We start from the raw sequence: 18,121 nt of genomic DNA on the forward strand, positions 1-18,121 counted from the left end.
TTTTTCATTGCTGGAAATAGTCTAAATATATTTTAGAAGTCTAAATTTAAGCTCCTTATTTTGAGACTCCTGTCCCTAATGTTTTTCATAGGTCAGACAAGACAGCAGCTAGACTCTTCCACACCACACTTATAGGAAATACAACAAACCTTGGGATTATAAATGACTTAACTGCCATAACAGCCAGTACCTTGGACTTAAATGTGTTTGGTTAAACTTAACAATTGCCCCGGTTCATTGACAAGTTTAATGAACAGAAACACATATGTCAACATTTAGAATACTAATTTCATGAATGCCTTTGGAATTGTCAGTAAACGAAATACTCTTACGTGAATACTGAGAAACTTTGATTCTATTGTCTCTATCAAAGCCACAAAGTCACAGCAGGCAAAGCTGTTCTGCATGTTCTAAACTGTTCTAAGCCAATCCAGGCTATATAGATCCAGCACTGGACCAAACCCTGTGAAGTTCTGAATGTTGAAAAAGCTGTCCATTCATAGGATTAAGTCACCGGCAGAGAAACAGAAATGGACTGGTAATCCTTCTTCTGGTTCTGCCTGCCACAGCTCAGACCCTGAATATAAAATATGAAGTGTGACAGGAAAAGTCAGGCAATCATCTCAGTGCCCCTTTGCTTGGTGAACACCAGGAAAGAACAGCTGTGCCAAATGTTAATGGAAGCAGTAAAAAATTCCTTACCAAAAGGAAATTCAACATGAACACATTTATTGAAAACAGTGAAAGATGTCTGAGAACATGCCTCAGGGAGCTACTCAGAGGCTTTATAAATATCAGAACATCCTGTCCAGTTGAAGCAATCAAGATTTACTAAACTATGATAAAAAAATGGTCCCTTTTCTCAGAGTCCGAAACTGTCTTGAAGCGAGGCCCTTTTTCCTTTGGAAGGGTCTGCCTTTGCCTTTCACAGTCTCTGTGGGTCTCACCTAGTGTCTCTTCTATTAGTGTTTCGGTGACAGGATCTGCCAAAGTGGGTAAGCTTCAATCTCCCTCTACCTAAGGTAAATAACTCATTTTAACTAATCAAATCAAAAACTGTTTAATCTATTGTCTCATTAAAGAGCAGTGAAAGAGCACAAGGTCTGTGTGAGAAAGTACCGCTTGTTTTTGTTTTTTTTCTTTACCCTTTTCTCTTTTGCCATCTCTGGTTTTCAATGGCATCCAGGTGTGGTTGTGGAGCTTCTTTGCTTTATAGTTCAAGACAGGAATCAAAGAGAAGCAGGGAAGGCAGTTTTGAGAGAGAGAGATGAATGTAGGTTTTGTGCTGATCCTGAGCAAGTAAGCATTTTTTTCTGATACAGAAGTGGGGGCCAAATGCCGCAACAAGATGTACAGAAATGATTGCCATGTAGCCATGTGGTCTCCATCCATCTTTGGGAGAAATGCCAATTCTGTCCTCACAACCACAAGGAATTCCCATTGCAAAGTCTGTTTCTTCCAAGGGAATTCCTTTGTGCATGGATTCTGACGTTTTCACCCAAAACGTTTTATCATACTGCACAATATGAAGTTTACATCTTTAATTACTATCCTTCTTACCTTTGGATAACTTGATTGAAACACAGCTCAGCTTGCAAGAGTCTTCCCAGATATTTCAGGCAGAGGCCTTTTAGTAACTGCAGCAAGCATACATCATCCATGTAGTATTCACTATGATCTTAAAATAGAAACAAAAGACATTTTTAGACATGCATTATAAAAAGCTCTAGGGATGAGTAAGGGAGTTTAGTTTATCAAAATTTTGCACCAACAAGGACTTAGATGACCTCTGATACCAGTTTTGAATTGCTCCCAATAAAGCAACCAAGGACAAAAATCTCAACATGTCAATAGAGTAATTCCTGCAGGCAACTACTCAAAATACACAGGGACTTTTATTCTATATCATGGAGTCATTTAAACCTGTCCAAAGTAACAAACCTTTATCATGTCAAAATGGAGGCATATTTTCTGCAGAACTAAGATTCTGCCAACAAAGCTGTAAGTGCATTAACACTCGCAGTTCCCCTGTGGGAACAGAACCCCTCCATTCTGTCAGCAGACCAACACCTGCTCTGTGAGAAACAGAAGGCTTCTGCTGCCACAGAAAAGCTGCTAGAAAGCATGTGTAGACACACCCACACTCTCTGCTGGCAGCCCCTTTAACAGCTGGTGCTTCCCAGGGTGCACTGCACACCCTGCCAGCACAGCTGTTGCAGTGGAACCACGTGGGGACATGCTCAGGCAGCATCCCTATGGTGCTAGCTATGTACTGACAGAAGACTTGTTTTGCACTGTGAGTCTGCCTACAATATCTTTTCCACACTAAGTTGCCCCTCCCACTGGAGAAGCTGCATTAGCAGAGGTGTAACAGTGGGAGAATTTAACAGAAAAAGGGTTTATGCAGAAGCAACCTCTGTTCTGTATTACCAAAGACATGAAGGAGCTTTGCAAAGTATTTCAGAATTTCAGTAGTAGCACGTGTGGTCCTTTCTTGTTGGCTTATAACATTAGCTGGTTGCAGCAAAAGAAAGGAAAGAAAACACATATGGAGAGACAGATGGCTGCACATACATTAACAATTCAGGAGCAAAACACCCTCCTTTCAGATCATCTTGTTTACAAGTAATTACCAGCTCTCTTAGGTTACATTAATTTTTTAAAAATAGTCTGCCAAATACAGCTATACAAACAGTTCTGCAAACATGGACAGCTAAAGCATCTTGAAACATAACTAAATGTTTTGCCAGTCTTGAACGTAGAATGCTTGCTGTCTACTTTTAAACATGATTAGTTTCAGTGCTTTTACCAACAATGCAAAAATACATTTTTTTTATTGATACATAGAAGTGAAGTGGGCATTTTGCATTATTCTGTCACACAGAGAAGGAATCAGGAAACAGAAAGCGACAGATGCCACCCCAAGGACTGATTTCCTGTAACTGATGTTTTTCAGTCTTTGCCTACTACTTCAACTGCTACGAACCAGAGATTTTTCTCCAGACCTAAAAACTAGTAAATCACAGTGCTACAGTTTGACGGTACATTAAGCTAAAAAGACTTAATAATCACACTCCCAAACTATGGCCAAATGCCTTTATCAGGATTTTGCTGCCTCCCAGAAGTGAAAGATCAGCTCTTAATCCATATACCAGTCACAGACTTCCAAGTTTTCACCTTTTTGCAGACACTGTTTAAAAATATTTTTCCACATTTCATTTTTACACAGACAGAACTCCTCAGATTTCTTTACTGTGATTTCAGTTAGTCTCCCTGAACTAAAAACTATTCAAAACATCAGGTTTGCAAAACTGGTATCTGGTATAAGTCAGATATAAAACTATCTTCTGTCTGCATTCCATCATGTGGGGGAACTGAGTGATGTGCTGTGTTAAATCTTTTCCAATGTGTCCTTTACATTTTTATTTCAACTCTCATGGGACATTCCTTTTGTCTGTTTGTACTCTGGATAAGACAGTACAAAGCTGGTTGTTCTCTAGATAAAAGAATACGTTGTTCAATAATCATTCAGAGTCCGACCAGGGTCTGTTTCATTTTATGAGTATGTTCTAACTGCTTAGCAATAGCAAAAGCCTCCACACCTCACAATAACTTGTTTAAACTCACATGTGCCACAGCCGTCTAGGCTAGGGGCAGAAATTACACATAAACTGGTATAAGTGATCAGAAACTGTAACACAACAGAAGTTCAGTACACATAAACTACTTTCAAAATGGCCAAAACCAGTTTAAGATAAACCTGGATGGATGTAGTATCAGACAGCTGATTTAGGTTAAATCAGTTTATTGAACTTTTGTCCCAGATCCCCTCCAAATTCAAGTCAACTCACAGTCCCCCAGAAAGCCAGGATGAAAGCTCCAGCTGAGCAGGGAGGCATGCTCTAGCAACCCCTGGCTTCTGGCGTGGGCCACTGCAGGCATGTGGCTGCATTTGCTGAATCAAAAGTAAATGTCTGTGCACTTGCTTTTATCAGTTCAATCTACAGAGCTTAGACTAACCTGTGAAGATTGAGTTGATTCAGCCTCAGGCTTTTTGACCGTCTGTACTTATGCCTAAAGATACAACTCCCCACAGCATCCATGCCCAAATAGCAAACAGAAGACTTATAAAAATAATTCATTATATCAAGATCATTTTATCTGCAAATATCTGTCTTAAATGTAGATGCACTTCAGCATAACAATGTCATGCAATTAAAAAAAATGAATTGCCCAATTTGACAGGTGCAAGACTGATTTGTTATAAAGTGAAGATTCTGACAACGCTGGCTCGCATGAAAGATTAATAATGAGCCAAATTTTCATACCTGATATAAGTCCACCCTGCCTGGCCTATTATTTTTACTAGATCTTATTTTTTACAAAACACTCTATTTGTTATATACGCTATTTATGTTATTGATGGGTAATTTTTTACCATTAGTATTCCAATGCACCTAAAATTAAATCAACTAAGTAGGTTTATCAATTGCTAGAAATTACGAAATTTAGTTTCACCCTAGCAGATTCATTAAAAGGTTCAAATTTGTTCGTAAGTTGCAGAGGTTATATTACTTTTTAATGATTCCAGCAATTGTAGAGGTAAAACAATCCAGGCTACCCATGTGATATGTTTGCCTGTCCTTCTCCTGTTCTTCACTGGATAGAGCAGAGCTGAGAAATGAATGCCCCAGCCACTGCTTAATAGATGCCAGCCACCTACTTAAGTCCTGCTTCAGAGATAGGATCATATATTTTTAAATGTAAAGTGTAGGTTTATAGTAAGGGTCTTGGGAGTTTACTCTCAAGAATGCCCACCCACCCATTTTAAACCCAGAAATACAGCAATGAAGCCACTCTGAGCATGCTCCCTGCCACCTCTCTTATTCAAGCCAAACTGATAGATCATGAAAGCAGCGGCCATTTGTGACCTTACTGCAACTTCATCTCTTCACTTATAAGTTGGCTCACGGAGTAGAAAGGAATGCTCAACTACTGCTTTCACAACTGCTGCAAAAACAATATAGACATACCAAAAATCCTACAAGGGCATCCCAGTAAGAATTCCTAGGAGAAAAAAAGGTGGCTAAATACATTTATAACTCAAGTATACAGAAGACAATTCAGCTGGAAAGAAAAGACTCAACATAAGGAAGAAACAGCTTAGCTCAGAGAGTAGCAGACACCTGAAAACAGGAAGATGTGATTGTAAAAGCCTAAACCTTGGCAGAAGAATTCAAGAGCAGGTGCAAGACCTGAAACTTTTAGCCTTTATTTTAAAAGAGTAGTTTTGAAGTTAAGAAGACTGCTTCATATACTAAACATGCCAGTCACATCTTAAATTTGTATTAAAATAATTTAATTATTTAGTATTAATAGGAATAAGATGTATTCATATACTGTGGATAAAAATAAATTAGCAAAGTTAATCTAAATAATTTTGGAGCAGCAAAAAATTAAAACGATAGCTATACGTCTGCCACACTAAACTTGCAAGTTGTGTAATATATTCTTTACAAGTAGGAGTTTTATACTAATACAATGGGGAAAAAAAGACATGGAGGTATAATATTCTGGGAAGGAGACTGAGGCGTTGGAGATCAGCTTTCAAGTAAAAAGTCATTACTTTAGTTTAATTCCAGTTGGAGAAAGAGGCAGTTAGGTTTTCTTTGTTCAAACAAATTATTCAGAGATGGGATAGTGACATGCCTTTGGCATATTTTTTGTGATTATAGAAGGATTTTTGTTTGCATGCCCTTCTTTTCTCTTATTTATTAAAATTAAATTGTCACAAAATAATCATAATTATTATTGATATCATTATATGGATTAGGACCATTATTAGTTTGGGTTTACATGCTCTGTACTCACCCCTTTGATTTTCTTTACTATCCAGGATATTCCATTGCTTCCATTTCCTGCTTTCAGTTTGTACTGACACCTTGCCTTGATTCTTTCCTGTAGCCCAGATTTCAAAGGATTGTTTACAGGACTACACATTATCTTCTACAGATTGGAATTTCAGAGGTTTTGGCAGCTTTACAAAAGCCTTATCCCTGTTGGGGTTTTATATCTTGAAGATGGAGATATTTTGGAATCATTCTTAAAGGCAGGGCATGTATTAGGAGTAGCAATTAGCGATGGGCCCACACAAAAACCAAGCATTTGAACACTTCTGAGCCATGAGGGTTTAAAAAGATCAAGGTAAAATTCTGTGACCTAGGTCCTCTTCTAATATTCTCATAGGTTAGCATTTATATACTGCTTTCCATTTTCAATTCTCAGTGCAAACTTTTAAGTATTTATTATTTAACTACACATTTTCATTTGCAGAGGCAATATTTTTCTACTATACATGATAAGTAAACGTGTGATTAAGATATCAGTATCAAACAGGGATTTTTTTTTAAAGAAGAATTGGAAACTTAATGAAGAAATAAACGTTTTATTATCTAAGTTTCATGCCCTGGGTTAAGTAAATTCTCCATAAAATAAATTGTAATTGTAAAGCTCAGTAGAAAAATGTACAACCGAGAGAGTCCTGACAACTATGTAAAAAGCTGTCAAACCTAAGAAACCCGAGTCAAGGAGAACAAGCACATTATTAAAGTGTGTACGTGTATCACTTGTATGATATACTTTTCTTCTGATTACTTTTGCCTATAATTTAAATTAAGTAATGATTTTAATCTGAAAATACTTACTTTTAATTTCTATTCACCGAAGTTACAAAAATTCTCTTTACAGCTATTAATAAATGTTGTTTCTTTTAATGCTCATTGTAATACTATAATTTCACACTTTATTATTATTCTATATATTTACAGTTCTTATATATTTATTGTTCTTGTGGATATATTAGGTTACTCCACTGATATTATCCCTGTCTTTTATATTTAACCAAACTCCACTCATCTTTACTCAATAGTGTCAATATTGCACAGTGGCAGAACTTGCCTCAAATATAAGTTAAGTATTTTTTCAGACCTTTCCAGGTCAAATCATTTAGCTCATCTCCTCAGATACTGGATATTATTTAATGACATCTTATTAAATTATGCAAAGTTATTTAGTCTTCCCATACTCTGATTTGAGCCAATCAAATGTTGATGAAAGATATGTAAATAACTTTGCATTGTTGCTCTTAGGGATATTTCATTGGGACTACAGTTAGCTGTAAGTGTTGAATTCCATTCAGTCTTCCACCTTGCTCCTCATAGAACACATTAATATAGTGCAAAATGAACCAACAGGTTTTTCTGTGTTGCTGGTTATATTTTTCCCCTGAAATGACTACTTACTAGCTTCATTCTGTAGAGCAGTTTCCTCTTTTTCAATTGTTATTAATAAACTTTCTGTAAGGTCTGTTCTTTTGCCTACAACTGCAAAACCATTCCAAACATACATCATTTCCTGCCAAAAAGAAACAAAACACATGCATCAGTTTTATACATGGATCAATTTCACTTAAGAATATAATGTGGATAGCTATACTGAACATTTTCTGAGCATGTTAAAGGTACAGGTGTGCATGCACACACCCCAACCAACCCACCCGAAATACCAGGTAATGGGAGGAAAGGGTAAAAAAAAAAAAAAAAAAAAGGAAAGAAAGAAAAAAAAAAAGCACTGCAGAATGTAACCCTGCTTTCAGTCTCACTGCCTGACAAAAAGAGTACCAGTGAGGGTATGGGCCATACTCAAACACTCTGCATGGATAGCAAATAAAGTCTAGTTAACACTAGGAGTAGTCAGAAGATTAGGGCGTGCCCAGATAGCACAGTATCATCATAGATTTAGCTGTTAAAATCTCTTGGAAGTCTCTGCTTGTCATATGTAAATTTGAATTTTTCAACCAGATTTTTGTGGGGATGAAAGAAAGCACATCTGTGATTCAAAAGACAAATTACAATTGCCATATTTCAAGTTTCTGCTCCAATGCATGCTGATGCTAACGCATCAGAAAGATAAGGTCATTCTTGGAAACAACTGAACAGTTTTGTCCGAAACTTTCCAAAAAAAAATCACCCTGAAGCAGATCTCCTTCATGGAAAATTTTGACCAAAACACCTAATGTGTTGTAAAAGGTGAAGTAGGTGAAACACAGGTCTTAAGAGAAGTGCTGAGTAACCCTGATAATAAACAATTACTATACCAGCCAATATTTGTCAACACAATATGCAAAATGTTACCTTTGCAGGAAATTTAACTAAGCAAAGAACATGGATAATACTTGGGGATGTATTTTGTTAGGCTATCAAAAACAGGTTGTTGCCTAATAAAGCAGTCAGGACACTGAAAACTGCTTTTATTTAAAGACCAAATGGCTGAATGGCAGCTTTTCCAAAATATAATTTAATGTTCATTAACTGCAAGATGTAACAAACTGGCCAAAGTATTAGCATTTTCTGTTGATGAAGACAAATTGGATTTCCCCTGCAAACATTGTTCTATCCCTGTAGCCTACCTTCCAAATAACCTTAGTTGTTAATTGAACAGATCAAGCTGACATGTGAAAAAAGAAAATTACTGCATACTTTAATTTTATATTAACAGCATGAATTCCTGTTTGGATGTATTATCTACTTAAAGTGCTGTAATTTCCTATTGTTTGAGGAAGAATCATAGCCCACATGCTGAGCCAGACCTTAAATGATGAGTTTCCATCCAAAATTAAGATACTACTCATTGATTCAGCAAAGATTCAGCATTTGTCAACTAATATCATTTACTATGATATTAGTATCTTAAGACAAGATCCTAATATTTTTCCCTGAGTAATTATCAAAGCTTTATACTTTGCATATACAATCGTATGGAACAAGTTGTTGAAATATATTGTTCTCATATACAGTTCAGAATTCGAGGAATATATACAGCTGGAAGGGACCACAGGAGGTCAGCTGGTCCAGCTCACGACTCCAGGCAAGAACATCCCTGTCTAGGACATTCTAGCAATATGCTCGTCTTGCCTAAAAATTTCCAAGGATGGAGATTCCACAACACTTCTAGGTAACTTGTTGCAGTATTTAACCATCCTCAAAAGTAGAAAGTTCTTCCTAATATCCAACCTAAGCCTCCCACATCACAATTTAAAACTGTTGTTCCTGTTCTCTGTGGAAGTGACATCCTCTTTCTAACCATCCAATGCCAACGTGAATCCCCCTTCAATCTTTGCTTCTCCTGACTAAATAACCCGTTTTTCCAACCTCTTCTTATACATCAAGTTTTCTAGACCTCTTGGCTAGGGACAGAAGTTGCACATAAACCAGTTTAAGTGATTAGGAACCAGTTTAAACCTGTAACAAAAACAGAAGTCCAGTGCACTTAAACCACTTTCAAAATGGCCAAAATTGTTTCAAGACAAATCTGGTTGGATGTAGTATCAGATTGAACTGATTTAGGTCAAATCAGTTTATGGAACCAGACCATGCAAGCCACGTTGGGGATTTAAATCCCCGCCATCATACTCGGCATGCCTGCTGGGGCCTGGCAACAGGCCCCTCAGCTTGAGCACGGAAGTGGGGAAAGCCTCAGAGGGCTTCTCTCCCAACTTCCCTCCAGCCTTCTGGCCACTGGGAAAGGGAAGGGAAGACATGCTCTAGCACCCCTCAGGTTCTGGCCTGAGCCACTGTAGGCATGTGGCTGCATTTCCAGAATCAAAAATGCATGTCTCTTCACTTGCTTCTCAGTTCAATCTATACAGTTTAGACTAACGTGCAAATACTGAATGGATTCAGCCTCGGGTTTTTTGACTCTCTGTACTTAGTCCTTACAAATTTGTGTTGCTTTCTGCTGGACTCTTTCCAATCTGTCTACATCTTTCTTGAAGTGAAGAACCCAAAACTCAATATAATACTTCTGGGTCAGAAGGCTGAATTACTTTAGAAAAAAATTAGTTTCCAGACTACACATGCTAATACATCCCAGTGAGTTATTAGCTGTTTTGCCATTGCTGCACTGTTGACTCGTATTCAGCTTGCAATCCACTATAACCCCAGATCCTTTTCTGCAACATAGCAGCCTAGCCAGTCATTCCCCAATTATTATTTGTGCATTAGACTCTTCCATCCTAAATTACAGTTATCCTTAATTTATTTCTTCCAGTGTGGTTAGTTTGTAACTACCAAACAAAAAAGCATGAGTTAAATATTCTGGCTCTATTTAAGTTGTTGACACTTTAAGAGCTAAATTCAGATTTGCCTAGTCACCAGAATTAGCCAGTGGAATCACTTTGGGTGCCTATACATGTGCAGGGGGAGGAGGGCATTTTAGTTAGAGCAGTGTCTGGAGAACCACTCTAATTAAAATGCTGCAGCGTTACATATATTAAGCCCCTGAACATTTAGTAATGGCCACAGGACATTTTAACTAAAGCATCCCAGCAGCCATTTTTAAACTGACAGGGGCTTATATACATGACACTACAGCAATGCTAGAGTGTTCTAATTAGAACACATCAGAGCATGTGTATAGGCACCATTCAGTACTATGGCCCCATATAAAACTTAAGTTTATCTCAGTAGTAGCAATCACTGACAGATTTTATTCCCTTATGCATTAGTGCAGACTGCAGTAAGTTAAGAATTTTTCCCCACATGTGGCCATGCATGTGACATTAGGACAAAGGTTATGAAGAGGGATTTGCCCACTGTAGTGTAGCTGAATAATAAATGATCCTAATTAGATAGTTAAGCTAACAATAGACACTTGCAACCTATTAAATGATACCAATGTAGTTAGAACTTACTGTGCTAAACAAACTGTGGTATGCAAATATTAACTTGGATCCTTATGGCACATTCTATCAATCATGTATACAATCTTCCACTTCAAACCACGTGTAAATTTAAAACTACTGAATTATTTTTCTTGAAATTTGCCTTTATTTACAAAATGTTTTACAGTTAAAATAAGCCAAGTTTCATGTTTTTCATCTCCAGTTGCTTTTGAGTCATCCAGGCAGATAATTTCTAAATTTAAAACATGTATGCAGGAAGTTTTTTATATCTGAATAAATAAAAAATATCAAGTGACTTTGGTCCAACTTTAAGAAACATTAACCTTTAATCTGAGGGAAAAACACTGAAAATAAAACTTGCAAAATTAAGAGCCAAATTTGGAAAGCCCTATTACAGTGCATTCTAAGTATGCCATTATAAAAATACATGCAACATTCATCTTACTGACTGCAAATACTCTAGTCTAAAATAAATAGTGGAAACTTATGGTACAAGCTGTATAAGAGTTGCTCTTTTTATTATTGATAAATATATGCTAATTTTATTATACAAAGAAGACTGAAATAAGACAACAGTGAATACCAGGGCAGGTAGTATAAGCTTCACTGGCCGAGAACTTGCATAGCGACGTGATTTCCTTACTGCAAACTTTTCTGTTGGAATAGATTTTCCTGCAATTCTTTGCCTTAGGCCTTCTATTTGTCTGTAAATGGAAAAAAGATATCAAGTTATTAATATTTAATATTTTCTGTGCATAAAATATAAAACTCTTCTTTGACACATTAAATTATTTCTTTTCCCATGATCTCTTGTTTTCTGTGCTGCGAAAGAGTACAGGTTTCCCTCGATTTATGCTGTATATGTGTTCCTGGAGAATGGCACATAAATCGAATTCACATAAAACGAACCCACTTTACAAGGTAACAAACAGGGATAGGTTCCCATGGCGGTAAGGGAGGGAGGGAGGGAGCGAGGCTGGGGCTAGAGAAGGGTGGGGAGTGTTGCTCCTGGGGCTGCACAAGGCAGCAAAGCTGAAGTGACAGAGCAGCACTCACCCTAGCCCCGGCTACAGCAGCCCTGGGAGCGGCCAGTGCTAGCTGCCTACAGCCGCTGGGCTGTCCCATGCTCTGCCTGTCCCCACTTAGCTCTGCTCCTGGGCTGCACCGTGCCGTGGTGCAGTCAGTTGGTGTCAGATGCTCCCAGGGCCACTACAGCCAGGGTTGGGGTGAGTGCTGCGCCCCACACTGCCTGGGGCTCCGCTTGTCCACACTCACCCCAGCCCATGCTGGAGCAGCCCTAGGAGCAGTCGACACCACGACATGGTGCAAGCCCAGGAGCTGAGGTGATCCCAGGCATGGGGGGGAGGGGGAGGGGGGGCAGGCAGAGCACGGTGCAGCCCAGCACCTGCAGGCACCTGGCGCTGGCCATTCCCAGGGCCACTGCAGCAGGGGCTGGGTTGAGTGGGGCCATGGCCCTTTCCCCTCCCCACAAAGACTTACCTGCTTGGGGGGCGGGCACCTACGCTGCTTGCATAAGAGCAAATTTACTTCACATATAATGAATTATGGGTCTAAATATGCTCATTGCACAAGAGTGAACCTGCATATAAAGAACCCGCATAAATTGAGGGAAACCTGTATTTTCCATCTGCAGTAACACATGAAAATCCTTTCAGGTGAAAACACCACCTAAAAAGTCTAAAAACAAATCTATAAAACAAAACAAAATAATGCAGTGAATTAAAATGCAAAAATGGAAGAAGTCACTGCACTTCACCTTTAATTGATGCTTCCTCCTGTAACTCTTACATTAAGTAATAAAAGCTCAGAACTGAATACAGACCAGATGCTTAGTTTAACAACACTGAACTTGTAGCTCAGTAATTCTCAACCATAGTGCCATGGCACTCTGGGGTACCTTGATATCCTTGTAAGGGTGCCAGTGTTAGAACTGTTAAGACTGTAAACTTGATTTACAAGATGAATCCATAGAGTTCAACTAGGAATCCACTGTGCTGAAACTTTTCTGACCTGTTGTGGTCTTTCTGAGCTCACTGCAACAGAAGACTTGTTCTATTATTCTTCTATAGTCAAAAAAAGGAGTGAAAACTGACAGCTGGCATTTTCCATGGGGTGCCTTGAATTTAACAGGTTTGAGAACCACTGCTCTTGCTGCTGGTTAAGTATTTCCTCTCAATTAAGTAGTATTCTTTGCCATTTGCTATAATTGAGGCCTCTGACAGATGTCCAGGTTAAAGTGCAATGAGATCTAAGCCACAATTCCAACAACTGTGCTCCTGTCATGCATGAGCAATTTTGGATTTGCGGCTTAGATCCCTATCATGCCTCCCTATCCCTATTATTTGCCAGTGCAGGTTCGGAAGCGAGACCAGGCTCCCCTTATGCTATCAAGCTGAAACTTGAATGTGTGGCCACGTTACTACTTAAGGCATAATTAACCTGTTAATCATATCTTAGATGTAATGTGTGTCAGAGGTCTGATATAAATCAGTTTTTCCAAAGACATTCCAATGAAGCAGATTTCTCAAATATATGTTTCTTAATGTACAAATATACTAGTACTGTATTTCAGGCTTATGCATCTGGTCCACCAGCTTTTCAATATTAAGTGGCATTGGGTAGACTGGATATGTCACTAAGTTTTGCCATTACAAACATGAATAAAATGTACTGAGGTAGTGATTTTTTAAAACAACTAATCATATTTGTATGCCATTTTTTCCATTAATAAAACAAATATTTTAAAATGTAATTCAAACTCTTTGTATATCATGGTAGAATCAATACTAGTTTCATGTAATTATTATCAGGAAAAATTAGGGTTTGGAAAAATGCAAACAAATTACAATTTGGAGCAATTGCAAAAAATATACGAGATAATGTGCCCTGCCTGGGATGGTCTTAACTTTGTAAACTGGTAGAATTGCTCTAAAAAGTGAGGAACGAACCATTACTATCAGTAACTTATTCTCAGCCTATGTATAATTGTTCTTTTTTGACATAACAAAAAAACAAGATAAGCTAAGCCTATGTACACACATGTAGGGAAATTTACCATCCAAAATAGAAGTGCCACCTGAACTTAGGCACCTCAAAGTTTTGTGGGCTGTACAACAGGGTCAAATTGGAAGATTCACTGGAATTTATACATCTATATTCCATTCTAATCCTGTGCAAGCATTGCTGAGATCAAACTGAATGTGGCCTGAGATGATCAAAACCAAACTGATGATCTTAAGACAGTGTAAGTGGTGAGAAAGGGCCAAATTTTGATGATAATAAAGTATTGGTGACAAGAGTTAGCAAGAAAATAAATGAGGAGAGAGAAGAGCTTTGAAACCAAGAAGCAAAATGAATTTCTAGCTGTTTCATTCTAGTCTAGCCTAGAATGTAAAAATTTACCTGAACAAAGATACAATGTCCTCCCCAGTTTTCTTCACATCATCATCAGGAAGCATACACAAAATTGCAGCTTTCTGGAACACATATATTGCCTACCCCCCAGCCCCAAAAAAAGCAATATATTAACATACAGTTTGTTATATCAGGTCAGAACACACTATTAAAGTATGGCATCCTTATTCCAGCAGTAGACACACCCACCAATTATGAGGCACGTGAACCACTAAAATTTAGCTCAGTGCTTCCTTTGTCATTGTGATTTATACTATATTTCATATTCATTACATTTATAAGGTATTAACATTTAGCTGAATCTGCCAGTTTTTAAGAGCGTTTCCCTTCAGAAAGTGTAGATTCATTAATAATGCAAACCTGTAAGCCAAACTGAGAGGCTAGAGTAGCTACAGAAATTAGTTTGTATCAAAATTTAGAAATGTTATGATTCAAGGATTTTTTCAGACCCATCTATACACATAATATTACAAATACTTCTACTGGTAGTTTGTTTTTTAAGAAGGCATTCACTAAAAAGTGCAGTAATTAACATTTGCAGTGAAAACTGTGGAAATGTTTAAGTCTCTTGAGTTACTGTTACAGGTTACCTTTAAACCATTTTAAATCTTGGAATATTATGCCATCATAATATGGAGCCGGGTACCAGATCCTGCTCTGGGAAGGTAAATGAGCCAGGGCTGCCTGTGCGTTTGGTTTGCTAAGTGTTTGGTGGGCTGTATGTTTGGGCACATGCTCTGAGCAGCTGGAAGTACTCCTAGCTGGGTGGTTGTATTCTGTGTCCAACAAAAGCCCTAACAACGGGGTGAAGCCAGTCCAAGCCCAAGAGAGTAAAAAAGGTCCCAAAGCGACCAGGGGCAAGTGAACAGGGACAGTAAGCAGGGCAGTTTGCAAGTAGTTCCCAAATCAGTTTGCAGATATTTGCTGCTCTGATGCCTCTACTCTTTGAAGGCGAGCCTTTAAGGTAAGTTTCTTCTTTAATTAAGAGTAACTAATCTATTGTTGGTAGATGTAGGTAGCTAAAACTCAGCAGTTGCAACAATGCTTTAGCCTCATGTTTAAACAGAGCCCAGAGCAAGGAGCAGTTGAAGGGAGTTCACTAGGGAGTTTGCCTGGAAACTCTCTCTCACCTTCCTTCACTGCAAGCTTTGTGAGAGGAAGCAGAGAAAAGGCAACCTTTTGGGTCCAAGGAGCAGCAAACAGGCCAGCTTACAGGGGAATTCTCTTGGGAAGGTCTGCTTGGAAGGAGGGGCAGGAAAAGAGAGGCAGTGCATTAAGAGACCTAGAGAAATGCCTGGAGGACATCACAACGCCAGAGCCACTGCCAGCTCATCCTTTGCTTGTACCTGTCTGTCTAGGCAGGATTGCTCACCATGGGCGCATCCACACATGTAGGCATGTGCACTTGCAGCAGCTCAAATAGAAGTAATGCAAAATTGAGCATGGGCTTTTTGCCGTTGTGCACATGCCCAGACATGCACTTTGGTATGGGGCAAATTGTGCCACTTGGGCCTGGTTTCTTCCAGATCTGCAGCCAGGGGGAGGTAGAGCCTAGGGCCAGCACCTGTGCTGGCTCCAGCGGTATAAAAAGTTACCCTGGCCAGCAGCTTAGGGCTACTTGCCCTCAGGAGCTTCTGAGGCCCAGCCCCTTGGCATCTGGAGACACCAGCCCTCTGTGCCAGCTGGACTGCCAAAGCTGTCTTGACTTAGTGGCCCCACGGCTGCACACATACCAGACACAGACACAGCCCCTGGGCTCTAGTGCGGGCCCTGAAGCGGAGCCACCTGAACCTCTGGGCCAGTTGCCAGCAGACTGTGGCTGCACAGCAGCATCACTACATCTAGACAGCCCCGGTATGGAACCAGAGTCACCTGCCTAGCTCGGGGTTGAGAGCCCCAGCTGGCCCTGCTGGGAAGGAGCATACCCATGCTGCCAGGCCCAGCTGCAGACCTCTGCCCCACTACAACCAGGCTGGACCCACCAGGCTGGACCCAACAGAGGGAGCAGCTGACAATGAAGACCCTGTCATCATTCCCCACATGTTCTGACACACCTGCGTCTGGGCTACCAATAAACACTGGTGGGAGTGTACAGTCCTCCCCACCTGGGATGATGCACACTAGATACAGACCTTCTGGATGTCAAGGGGCATTTATGCACCTGGTGGCCCAGGTGGCCCCTAACATTGAGCGGCAAGACACTGTGATCCATCCAGCCCTCACCCCAGAGAAACATGTGGCCATAGCCATCATGAGGCTGGCCCACTCCTTTGGGGTGGGGAAGTCCACTGCTGGCCAGGCTGTTCTGGATCTATGTGGGCCTATCCAGGTCACCCTAGCTGACTGAGTCATCTGGCTGGCTGACCCTGGGGAGGTGATGGCAGGGTTTGGGGCCCTTGGGTTCCCCAACTGTGTTGGGATGCTCGATGGGACCCACATCCCCATCCTCTGCCCCCCAGGGGAGGGCGGTAGTACATCAACTGCCATGGCAGCAACTCAGTGGTGCTTGAAGCAGTCATAGACCATCGTGGCCACTTGACCCACATTTACACCGAGTGGGCTCGGAGTGCCCACAATCCCCATGTGCTGCGCCACGCACCACTACCAGGACTGATGCAGGCATAGGCCTATGCCCCAAGGATCCAAGATCTGACCATTGAGGAGGTCAGCATACCCCCAGCAATCACGGAGGATGAGGCAGCCACATGTGTGCCCCCTCCCCACAACCCCACAAATGCCAGCATCAGGCAGCCCTGGGCCCTCACAGCGCTAGCTGCCTGCTGCTGCCGGAGTCCTCCAGTGGCTCCAGCCACCATCTGTGTTCACCTGCTGCACATGGTACATGCCAGCGGTGCCTGGTTGTGCCACTGTAGGGTTGAGGGGGGAGGGGTTCTTGGGTGGATGTTGGGTGGATGTTGGGTGGATGTTGGGTGGCCCCCCCCCACACTCCTGCCCTCACTGCACAGAGCCTTGCAGCTGCCTGCAAAAGGCAGTCGCAGGACTGTCTGCGCACTGGATGGCTGCTCCCAGCAGTTGCCCAGCGGTACCTGCCACTACTTGTTTTCCACTTTTGCAAGTGGCGCGTGCCAAAGGGCCCTGGCCGTGCCACATGTAGGGTCCGGGGGGAGGGGGGAATTCTTGGGTGGGTGTTGGGGGCCCTTCACACTTCCACCCCTGCTGCAAAGAGCACCCCTCCTGCAAAAGGCAGCCATGGGACCATCTGTGCGCTGGCTGGCTGCTCCTGGCAGTTGGCCAGCGGCACCCACTGCCACTGGTTTCCCCGCTGCACGTGGTGCACGGTGCCAGTCTGGCCCGATGCCACATGCCCCACCTCAGGCAGGACTGTGCCAGTTTTTGCCCAGCACAGGCATCAGGCTGGGTCAGCACCCTGCACCACATGCAGCGGAGAAACAAGCAGCGGTGGGTGCCGTTGGTTGACTCTGACGGGAGCCGCTAGCCAGCGTACAGATGGTCCTGCGGCCAGCTTTGCAGGCAGCTGTGGGGCTCTGTGCAGTGGGGGCAGGAGTGTGGGGGGGGGTCCCCACTACCCACCCAATAACCTCCCCTCCCCAACCCTACAGTGGCGCAGCCTGGTCCCACCAGCATGCATCATGTGCAGATGCCAAACACAAGCGGCGGTGGGTGCCACCAGGCAACTGCCAGGAGCAGCCATCCAGTGCAGACGGTCCCATGGCTGCCTTTTGCAGGCAGCTGCAGGGCTCTGTGCAGTGGGGGCATGAGTGTGGGGGCCCTCCCAACACCCACCTTGCTTGCTTTGCTCCTGGCAACATTGCGCGGCGGCTCCCGCTGCTACTTGTTTCCCCACCGCACGTGGCGCAGAGTGCCGGCCAGGCCTGATGCCATCTGCCATTGCCTCAGGCAGGACCAGGCTGGTTCTTACCACCACATGTGGCCCTGGGTGTCAGCAAGAACCAGTGCAGTCCT

At 41.6% G+C, this 18,121-nt stretch overlaps 1 protein-coding gene across 2 annotated transcripts in view; it reads right to left on the reverse strand.

Annotated features, from left to right (window-relative positions):
* TTC39B (tetratricopeptide repeat domain 39B) overlaps positions 1 to 18,121 on the reverse strand; it is a 120,042-nt gene that overhangs the window by 6,024 nt on the left and 95,897 nt on the right. For both annotated transcript variants that reach the window (XM_090038732.1, XM_090038731.1), the window contains exons 14-17: positions 14,165 to 14,256; positions 11,325 to 11,445; positions 7,302 to 7,413; positions 1,561 to 1,678 (exon numbers count right to left, since the gene is read on the reverse strand). In XM_090038732.1, the coding sequence (XP_089894858.1) occupies positions 1,561 to 1,678; positions 7,302 to 7,413; positions 11,325 to 11,445; positions 14,165 to 14,256 (443 nt within the window). The remainder of the gene's footprint in view (positions 1 to 1,560; positions 1,679 to 7,301; positions 7,414 to 11,324; positions 11,446 to 14,164; positions 14,257 to 18,121) is intronic.

Source organism: Crocodylus siamensis, chromosome 3, assembly GCF_052110815.1.
Source record: "Crocodylus siamensis isolate JL-2025a chromosome 3, ASM5211081v1, whole genome shotgun sequence".
NCBI lineage: Eukaryota > Metazoa > Chordata > Crocodylia > Crocodylidae > Crocodylus > Crocodylus siamensis.